Source organism: Trichechus manatus, unplaced genomic scaffold, assembly GCF_000243295.1.
Source record: "Trichechus manatus latirostris isolate Lorelei unplaced genomic scaffold, TriManLat1.0 scaffold00050, whole genome shotgun sequence".
NCBI lineage: Eukaryota > Metazoa > Chordata > Mammalia > Sirenia > Trichechidae > Trichechus > Trichechus manatus.
In genome coordinates, this window is record NW_004443986.1 from 13,813,491 (window position 1) to 13,823,560 (window position 10,070).

Genomic DNA, 10,070 nt, shown 5'->3' on the forward strand with positions numbered 1-10,070 from the left:
AACTCAGAGCAGCAAAACAAAGAATCCAGAATTCTCACAGATACATATAATAATAAAAGAGAACCCACACTCAAATAGAGTTTTTATTCTGGTGTCCACTAAGATGTGGCTACATCTTCCCAAATGCTGAAATTTTAATGGTCACTCTAATAGGTTACACAAAACGATCCGCCTTGCCACTATTCATGATAAGTGGAAGTTGTGAGAGGGTTCAGTTTTTTTAAAAAGCTCCCCGCCCCCCCAGTTTTTGTTTTGTGGACCTCTGACTTTAGGGACATCTGTTGGACCTATGTTGAGTGTAGGGGGCCTCCTCACAGTAAAGTATCAAATCTATACTTTTAACAATTTCACTTTCAGCAGTTAGTAAATACCGTCGCCAGTGTGCACTTGCAGAAAACTACACAGCTCCTACAGTGAAAGCATATGGAGACGGGAGATGTCGTTTTTTGTTTGATTTCTGAGTCCAGCTGGAGAACTTGGCTTAATTCCTCAAAAGGATGGGGAGAAATCTGCTAACTCTCTTGTGGGTGCCCATCTAGAGAAAGACCCCAGGACAGGCCACAGTATCTCCAGTCACTGAGATTTGCCACTAAAGAATGTGGAGGAAGGGGTGGCTGGGGCCAAGCTGGAATTGTACCCAGGAAAATTTATTTCACCTTACTTCACCCGTTCGTGCAATTTTGGGGACTGTTTTGGAAATCACAGATCATGTAAATTTCGTGGGATCAAACAGAAAGAGGGGCTTACAAAAGAAAGGCGGAAATCTCCTACTGACAAAACGACCCATTTCTTCCCTAAACTACCCTTTATGACGTGTCAGGAAAAACAACCTAATAGCTCTGGGGACTTTTAAGTTGGGCATTGAAGGCACCTCGATTTCCCCTCAAACTTTAGGGCGCAGTTGGGAAGAGAGAATTAGTTTATACATTGAGGAAGAGTAAATTTCTCTAATCTTTAATGTTACTAGGAGGACTCCTAAGTTGCCTTTTGAGGGTTCTGTGTGCAGAAGTTTAAATTCTACAAAGGAGGAGAGAAAAAGGAAAGGAGAGAGAGAAGAAAAGCCAGGCGGAAGAAAAGAAAGCACGTTAACCCCTTTCACTCAGCCTGGGGATTCAAAGACTAAAGTTAAATCCGGCCATAAAGTTTATTGCTTCAGATTCACAGGCGGGTGAGAACAGTCCCAGCGAAAGAAAAGGAACGTGCAGGTCCCGGGTGCGGGGAAGGAGGTGCTGAGCCCCCCTCCCCAGGTGGGGAGCCGCGGTCCCCCGCCTCCTGCCGGCGCTCGCAGCCTAGGCTCGGCCTCGCAACCCAGGGGCGCAACCTGCGCCTGGCTGGCCTCTGCCACCAGCCAGCGCTTTCGAGCCAGTCTGAAACTCGGCGCCGAAGGCCGCCGCCTCAGTTTAGTCCTGCCAAATGACCCTGGCCCGCGAAGACCTATCGCCACAGCCCCGTAAGGAATCCCGCCAGAGTCCGCCTCAGTTCTGCCCGGGCCTTTCTTTCAAACTCCTAAGCGCAGTGCGGCCCTCGTCGCCCGCAGCCGGCGCCCCACTGGCTCCCAGCCCCCACCCCAGGGCTTCACGACCCACAAAGAGCCGAGACTTGGCCAGATCCCCATGGTGGGGGCGGCGGCCCTGCCAAGTCTCCCCACACAGCCTATTCACACACAAAAATCATCTTTTTGCACGCCGGCGAGAGCAGCGGAAGTCATTAACATCCGCGGTTATGCAGCAATTAAAGTTAGGCCTGGGGATGCGGCGCGGCCACAAGCGCTTTGCAAGGCGGTGCCTCCGCCAAGCGGCTCCTGGCACTGCTGATTTCGGCAGAGGAAAAGTTTGCTCTTCCCCTTTTGAATAGAGAGGCAGCCTCAGAGTTAGCGAACCAGAAGGCGTAAGAGAAAGGGAAAGCGAGAAAGAAAGTTTTCAGGGTACAAATAAACTTGAAAGCGCTCAGAAGGCGAGCTTACCTTAACTCGAAGGGACGCATTTTTCAGAGTTTTGAGAACTTGTGGTTTGGACACTTCTGGACCTAAAATTGACAATTTGAATGACCAGGCGGCACACGTAGCCTGCAAAAGAGTCAAATGGAGTCCAGCGTCAGTGAGATTATATGTTATGTGGTATATAATGTTGGATGTCAACTCCCCAAAACCATAAAACTTACTTTAATGGCCCCACGTGACATTTTATAGCCAGTGAGCCGATCTGTCTGTGCTATGGATGATTTTACGATCTAATTCATAGACAAAACCCTATTCATTTGGCACCCAAATGTCATATAGCCGGAACTGGGGCTTATAAAGTTTACTGTTTTATAACTTTTAAAAGGAAAGACGGCATCAGTGTAAGCAGTCCGTAAATGTGCAGATCTCTAGTTGCACTTTAGCTGCTCTGAGGAGTTCCCCAATCGAGCTAGGATGGGGTAAGTAACCTTCCACTTGTAGTAAATTAATTGTAGTAAAAGAAGCCAACTGGGTTCAGGGCGAGGCGTGGGGAAGGGGCGCTGGGGTGGGTTAGGGGTACAGAGTTTGGGGGCCACTGCCTGGCATAGCAGCCTCTGCAGCAAGTGGAGGCCCAGGACGGCCTTAGGAGAGAGGCAGGACCTGTGTGGGCCCTGAGGGCCGCTAACAAAGCCCTGGTTTCTTTCTCCTTTCTCTTCTTGTTTTTGTACCCAGAAAGTTAACTTTGTTTCCTCAGAGATGGGCATGGTGGACTCAGGCTTTGGACTTGCCTGCAGCATTTTCCACCTTCTGCCCTGAACTTTCTGATGGGTCAGAGGGAGGAGGCGGCAGGTCAGGGTGTTGGGCTGAGGCCTCCTTGCACAGGCAGGCTGCTCAGGTAGCCTCACTCTCCGGCTTCCAGGACTGGACAGAGAGACAGGAAAGCAGAAAGAGCCGCTCACTAGTTGGCACAAACCAGACCAAGAGAACTTACAATAGAAAGTTTATTTTTTGTTTCCAGTCAGTATTTTTTCCTTAAAAACAAATACAAAAAAAAAAAAGCTGATCACAGTTTGCTTAAACAGCCAGACTTGGACAATATTTGTAACTTTGTTCACAAAAACATACATCACTGAAGCTGCGCTTATAAGAGCCACTTCCAGAGTTCGTGCAAAGGGTCCTACAAAGGCACGCAGGGACACACCGCTCGGAGTCACAGTTTTCGTCACAGAGTCACTAGTCACTACACCTCAAACAAGTTAAGTTGAGTCTCATCAAGTCACCTCTACAACAGCATTAATTACACAGGGAATAAAGGTAGTTTGAATAAAAATATCTTTAACAGCTTGGAGCTATTGAGACGGGAACACTTCCACGCACATGCACAGTTAAACAACTCGAGTGCAACACACAACATTGGCACTAAACGAGGTCGAAGGGGGACTTTTGTGTGTGTGTGTGTGTGTTTTTCTCTTTTCTTTTTTGTTACAGTTACTTCAAGTAACAGCTTGCTTCATATAAATAAGTTAAAACATCTATTTTTTTTTCAAGACAAAGCCATCAGGACAAAGAGATGAACAGAAAGCAGATCTACTTATACAGGCGCTATAATGGCAATAAACAGGCTCATGATTAAAAGATGAATTAGGGCAACGAGAACAGGGCTTCTTCACAGAAGGAACACAGGGAGTTTGAGAAAGTCACCTTAGTACTGACACTACGCGGGATCCGCTAATACTGCTCAGTACTTTAAACGCTCAGATACTCAGGGGCGGAAGGCCCCTCCCGCCGCCGCCATGCTCATGCTTTTCAGCTTATTATCTTTTTTCCACTTCATTCTCCGGTTTTGGAACCAGATTTTAATTTGTCTCTCGGAGAGGCAAAGAGCATGTGCTATTTCAATCCTTCTTCGGCGGGTCAGGTAGCGGTTGAAGTGGAACTCCTTCTCCAGCTCCAGGGTCTGGTAGCGCGTGTAGGCCGTCCGGGCCCTTTTGCCTTCCGGGCCGCCTATGTTGTCTGCAACAGAAAAGTCAGCGATTTAGCCACCAACTCCTCAGCCTCTGGCTTCTGAAGTCCGCCAGATGGACGAGCCAGGGTCCTGAGCAGTGAACGGGGGCGAAAAGCTCAACAAGTCCTCCCTCCACGCCCGCGCACCCCTCCCGAATTTCCTTCCCTCTTCCTTTCTAAAGACAAAACAATACGATTTGGACTCTGGGAACAACTGGCCCCTTGGAGCCACGTCCCAGTGGACTGCCTGGCTTGCCCTCGCCCCTCTCCTGCTCTCTGGCCCTGCCCCGGGCGCCCCGAGTCGGGGCACAGCCCTCCCAGGCTGCCCACCGCTCAGAAAGCCAAGAAGCACGGCCCTTTCCTAAGCGCCCAAGTGGCCTCCAGATCACCCTTCCTTAAAGTTCCAGCCCCGCCAGCCGCCTCCTGCTCCAGCCTGCACGCTTGGGGCGCCTGTTTTCTTTTTCTTCCCTTCTCTCTCCCTTCTGCCCCCAAACTTCAGAATCCGCCGGCTCTCGCCTCGATTATTCCCCCCAAGCTCCTTCTCGGGGGCTCTAATTAGTAACGCTGTTTCCCTAGCGTAGCCCTCCTCATAAATTATCCGCCCTGACAAGCCCGATTCACGGCCCCTACTGCCATCCTCTACCTCTCTGCACCCTCTCGACTGGGCTGACCGAGGAGCGCTTTCCGAAGCGCTGGGGTTCGAGATAGGGTTTTCTCCTTTCCCCCTTCAACGTCTTTAACCTTGCCCGGTCAGCGGCCGCTTGCCTCCCCCCTCATCTGCGAGCGCGGGGCGCTGCAGAGAAGAGAAGGAGGAAGGCAGGGGAGGGAGAACAGTGGGGCTGGGAGAGACAAGACCAGGCGAGAGGCAGGGAGAGAGGAAGGCAGCAAACAAGAAAGAGAGGACCGAGAGCCGCGCCCCCGCGGCCGCGTGGATTTAGAAAAAGGCTGGCTTTACCATGACTTATGTGCAGCTTGCGCATCCAGGGGTAGATCTGGGGTTGGGCAGGCGGTGCCGGGCTCGGTTCGCTCTGCGCGCTCGCCTGCTCGCTGCTGGCGGGGGTGTCCTCCTCGGCTCCGGACGCCGTGCCAACCCCCTCTCTGCTGCTGATGTGGGTGCTGCCGGCGTTGGCCGAGGCGCCGCTGGAGTTGCCCAGGGAGTTTTTCCCGCCGTGATGGCTGTCGCTGCCGGGCGAGGGGGCCACGGCGGAACAGGGCAGCGGGTCGGGCGGAGGCGAGTGCGTGGACGTGGCCGGCTGGCTGTACCTGGGCTCGGCTGGCGCCGTGCTGGCGCCGGCCGCATAGCTGCGGGCGCGCTCCCCGGAGCCAAAGTGGCCGGAGCCCGAGCGGCCGACGCTGAGATCCATGCCATTGTAGCCGTAGCCGTACCTGCCGGAGTGCATGCTCGCCGAGTCCCTGAATTGCTCGCTCACGGAACTATGATCTCCATAATTATGCAACTGGTAGTCCGGGCCATTTGGATAGCGACCGCAAAATGAGTTTACAAAATAAGAGCTCATTTGTTTTTTGATATGTGTGCTTGATTTGTGGCTCGCGGTCGTTTGTGCGTCTATAGCACCCTTGCACAATTTATGATGAATTATGGAAATGACTGGGACATGTACTTGGTTCTCTCCTACGTAGGCACCCAAATATGGGGTACGACTTCGAATCACGTGCTTTTGTTGTCCAGTCGTAAATCCTGCCTGATGACCTCTAGAGGTAAACTCGTGCACTAATGGGGGAGTTGGGTGGAGGCGAGAGGGGTGGCGCGCGCGCTCAGGGCTCGTGCCCGTCGTCCGCCGCCGCCGTTCAGTCGGACTCGAGCGCCACCCGCTGGAGGCAAGGCGCATCGTCCCGCTTCCGACCCCCGGCTGCAAGGGCCGGGGTCGAATTGAGGTTACAGCCCATTATGGCAAAATTATTGCATTTCCCTCGCAGTTTCATTAGGATGTACCAATTGTGAGGCCGTCAGCTGCAGATCGTGCGCCCGGCGAGGATGCAGAGGATTGGGGGGAGACGGTGACTTGAATTTTGTTATTTACAACAACTTTATTTCCCCCGCTTTGCAGCCCCTCTGATCTTGTGTCGAGGTTGGGCTCGGTTCTGCCCGTCCTGCCGGCAGCTCTGGATTTTGAAAATACAGATATCACCTTTGGGGAAGGAGGGGGCGGCATTTAGCCAATTGGAGAAATAAATCCTGCCCGCAGCAGCAGCAGCAGCAGGAGCAGCTACAATTACGGCTCTGTTTTTGCGAGCGCATGAGGGACAGTGTCCCTGCCGCTCTTAAATGACAGGCATGTATTAAAGATAGCTTTTGTGTAGTGTTTTTCCGAGACGAGGTCAAATTCCATACACTTTTATGACCGGAGTCGAGATTTTTCTGTAGTGAAAATATGGTTTTCGTGTCATTAGCTTGCTATTTGAATTGCTTAAGTATCCAGCCGGGAGAATCTTCACCACCGGGTCCCCTTCCTCGAGCCAGCCGGGCCCCAAGTCGGAGGGTTCTCGGTGAACCCAGCTAGTGGGCCTAGGCTCCCCGCAGCCACAGAGGCTACTTGGAAGCTGGGGATCCTTGGGCCGAGTTACTGGGGTCTTGCTTAGACCTCCAAGAGTAAAAGGAGGGCGCTAATAGAAGCATGTCGTTGCAGTGCCTGGCAGCTCCATGGTTATTTCCCGGGCTCCGGAAGACGAAAGTAAATCACCCATATAGCCGACAGGCAAGGGGGACCTCCCCGCTGGAAATCGGGCGTCGCAGGCGCACTGGCACGCTTGGAAGCCAGGTCTCTAGCCGCTCCCATGGCCTGGGACCCCCTTGCTAGGTCTTAAAGCTGCTGTGGTGGCGGCGCCGGCGCTGTGTCTGAGGCGGGGAGCGAGAACCGAGAGCTGGGAGCCTGCGGGAGCCGGGTCGCTCCCCGGGCTTTAAAGTTCCACCCGGGCCCAGGTGGGCTCGACTCGGCTGAGGCTGCTTCTCTTCCACTGGCAGTTGCACACGGGGCCAACAGGCTCAGGTCTCTCGGGGCCCTCTTTGTTCCTTGCGCTCCTTTCTGTCTGGAGGCGGCCTGGGAAGCCATGGCAGGGCTAGGGCCCCGGTTCCTAGGCCCCCCCTTTCCAGTGGCCAGAGTCGATTTGGTGGTGTCCTCCGGGGCTTGGTGGCAAGAGAACAGGCGGAGACACCCAGACCCCAAATGGGGCTCGGCCGGAGGCTCTTTCCTCCCCAGAAACCCCAAGACCGACAGCGACCTCGCGCTCCGAGCTCGGGGAGCGCAGAGACGCTCGCTGGAGAGCCAAGGACGAATTCGAGGCACGCCCTGGGGCCCCGGAGCCGGTTTGGGCAGCCTTGGGGAGCTGGACTGTGTGTGTGCAGTGCGCCCCGCTCCACCACTCGCACTGGGTGTTTGAGGGGTTTGTTTTTTGGTAAGAAATGCTCAGACGCTTGCAAAACTCCAGGCTCCCCTGAAGCTGCAGCCCCTAGATGGGAGCCGGCGGGGAGAAAAGTTGGGGACCAGACAAGGGCAAGGGGGCAATGCCGAGGGAGGTTGCGGCACTGGCCTGGTCTTTGCCCAGGCGTCTACTCGCCCGCCTTTGCCTCTGCGTCCTCCCCGCTGGGCTGCGTGGAATTGATGAGTTTATTCTCCTTTTTCCACTTCATGCGGCGGTTTTGGAACCAGATCTTGATCTGGCGCTCGGTGAGGCAGAGCGCGTTGGCGATCTCGATGCGGCGGCGCCGCGTCAGGTAGCGATTGAAGTGGAACTCCTTCTCCAGCTCCAGCGTCTGGTAGCGCGTGTAGGTCTGGCGGCCTCGGCGTCCGTGGCTCCCGTACACAGCACCTGCGGGCAGAAATGACCAGGCGCCGGTAAGCGAGGGTCGCAGCGCCCAACCAGCCCTGAGCCCCGTGCCCTGCTCCTCGGGCCTCTGTGCTGGAAGCTACCCGGTCTCCACTCAAGCCTCTTCCACAATATTGGCCAAAAAGCAGACTGGATAGGAGAAGATTGTTTCATACCAAGCGAGATTTTTTCCACCCTAAACGACTTAAGATGGGAAGTTGATGCTTTTGAAAAATCTGTCTCCTCGGAAAACCACGAGAAGCAAAATAACAGAATAAGTGCTCTCGATCCAGGGCGCCCGGGTGGGGTTTCTGTGGGCGTGTAGTGTATGCCTGGGAGTGGATGAGTGTGCAACTCTGCAAGCAGTGTAGACACTCCGAATTCATCCACCCATCTCTGTGAGCATATTTTCAAGGCCAGCCTTGTCAGACTCAGCATGCTCCTTTGAAAGGTAAAAATGGTCAGCCTTGTCAAATCCTTTTAATGTCCCCCAAAAGTATATGGCTCTTCTGAGTAACACTGAGCTCCCTTGAAAAAAGAAGTGGATTTTAAAACAAAACATAACTAAGGTTTTAAATCCACGTTAAAACTCTATTCTGCTCCAAGGGAAAAGGAGCTTTCCTGTGGAGTTTTTGGAAACCCAGAGGCGAAGAGATGGAGCTAAGAACGGGCAAGGGTTTCCAGAAATGTAGGACTGCGTTGCGTTGTCTGTTCCGGTGCCAAAGGGGCCCCTGGGTGGGGGACTTCTCCCAGGTCAGGAGTGTGAGGATGTGTGAGGCTCAGACAAGGGCTCAGAAGGAGGCTGAAGTTCGCCAAGTGTGAACAGTTGAGTGGAAGAGGGAGGGGGAGAAGGAGGAGACAGAGGGGGAAAAAAAAATTCCTGAGCCTGGGCATGTGGCCCTCCAAGGCTTTGGGGACACTGAAAAGGCTAGATGGGAGCCTCTATCTACTGGGGTTTCTGAAGGGCAGAAAGGAGAGGGGGTTGGGAAGTAAAGTGAAGATATCAGTGATGCGGTGCAGAAGGTCCTCTCAGCTTGGGAACCTGAGCAGGGTGCTACCAGGGTGTAGCTTGGGCAGGCTTTCCCTCCCATCCAGTCTCCTTTTTTCTTGTCCCCTCTCTCTTCAGGTTGCCCCTGTAATGGGTCTCACATAAAGTGGCAGTGACCCCCCCACCCTCCCCTAAGGTGTCACATTACATGGACACTAGCCCCCTGCCTTTGCTTTACCGCGGCCTGATTGCCCCATTGAGAATTTTTTTTTGTTTTTTATTTCTTTAAAAAGCCACGGAAACTTTGTTCAACCCTTTTTTTCTTTCCATTTCACTGTCTACTTTCTCGGCCCCCTTCGCCTTCCTTCCTTCTTTTCCTGATCCCTTTCCCCTCTCCCTTCACTCTCTTGGGGGGGGGCTGCAGGGAAATGCCTTACCCGCGCAGGAGTTCATCCGCTGCATCCAGGGGTACACAGGGCTCGTGTACTTCCGGTCGGTGTCTTCGTCATGGAGGGCTTTGCCCTGCACGCTGCTGCTGTCGGGTTTGTACTGCTGCTCGGGAGAAAAGTGCAGGTAGTCCCCGGGGCCCCTCTGCTTGCCACTGCCCGAGGGCGAGGCGCCACTGAGGTCCTTATCAGAATAGAAACAAGAGGCCCCGTACTCGTAGGACGCCCGGTTGCAGGCCAGGACCGAGTTGGACTGTTGGTAGAAACAAGGTGAGGTGCACGTCTTGTCCGGGAGGCCCGACGCCCCGTACGAGGCCGGGAAGGGCCTCAGCGCGTCATAGCCGGCCGGGTAGAGGGGCAGCTGGCCCAGGAAGGAATCCTGGCCGCTGGGCAGGCTCCCGGGGAAAGTGGGATTCACAAAATAGGAACTCATTTGCGCACCCCTCTGCAGGACTGTGATTTGTTGTGTATTAGTACATCTGGCTATAACTATTAGTAGTCATCGAACTGGTTTGTTTCTGGATGGCCGAACGCCAAAAGCGACAGCAGCAAATCGCACCAGCTGACGCGGCGGCGGCCAATGGGAGCGAGCGCCGGAGCCCACTCCCCGGGGACCGCGGCGACCGAGGCAGCAAAGTTACAAACAGCCCCCAGCCCGCCGCCCGTCGCCCGCCGCCCGCCCGGCAGATTAATGGGCGCGCACAGCCTGCCGGCCCGGCTCTCTTCCCGAACGCCAGCGGCGGGCACGGCCCGGGCAGGGGCACGGAGACCAGGCCAGGGTAGGGGCACCGGCACCCGGGCCGCCGCAGAGGCCCTCGCCAGGCCCGCTCTTTCCTTCTCCGTTTTTGCCTTGTTGGATTTTGCCGGG

The 10,070-nt window shown here is 54.5% G+C and overlaps 2 protein-coding genes across 2 annotated transcripts; both read right to left on the bottom strand.

Annotated features, from left to right (window-relative positions):
- Positions 1–2,922: 2,922 nt before the first annotated feature.
- Positions 2,923–5,625, bottom strand: HOXA5 (homeobox A5). The gene is made up of 2 exons (XM_004377479.2): positions 4,899–5,625; positions 2,923–3,952 (listed from the first exon to the last, which is right to left on the bottom strand). The coding sequence occupies exons 1-2, from the start codon at positions 5,458–5,460 to the stop codon at positions 3,702–3,704; spliced, it is 813 nt and encodes a 270-aa protein (XP_004377536.1). The 5' UTR covers positions 5,461–5,625; the 3' UTR covers positions 2,923–3,701.
- A 1,811-nt stretch (positions 5,626–7,436) lies between these two features.
- HOXA6 (homeobox A6) lies at positions 7,437–9,654 on the bottom strand. Its single transcript, XM_004377480.1, has 2 exons — positions 9,194–9,654; positions 7,437–7,771 (listed from the first exon to the last, which is right to left on the bottom strand). The coding sequence occupies exons 1-2, from the start codon at positions 9,633–9,635 to the stop codon at positions 7,512–7,514; spliced, it is 702 nt and encodes a 233-aa protein (XP_004377537.1). The 5' UTR covers positions 9,636–9,654; the 3' UTR covers positions 7,437–7,511.
- Positions 9,655–10,070: the final 416 nt, after the last annotated feature.

Bases quoted from the DNA above. Each gene is read 5' to 3' on its own strand.
- HOXA6 (XM_004377480.1), bottom strand. From the start codon at position 9,635: ATGAGTTCCTATTTTGTGAATCCCACTTTCCCCGGGAGCCTGCCCAGC. The intron at 7,772-9,193 runs GTAAGGCATTTC...TTCTGCCCGCAG, and splicing joins GCGGATGAACTCCTGCGCGG to GTGCTGTGTACGGGAGCCAC.
- HOXA5 (XM_004377479.2), bottom strand. From the start codon at position 5,460: ATGAGCTCTTATTTTGTAAACTCATTTTGCGGTCGCTATCCAAATGGC. The intron at 3,953-4,898 runs GTAAAGCCAGCC...TTTCTGTTGCAG, and splicing joins CAAGCTGCACATAAGTCATG to ACAACATAGGCGGCCCGGAA.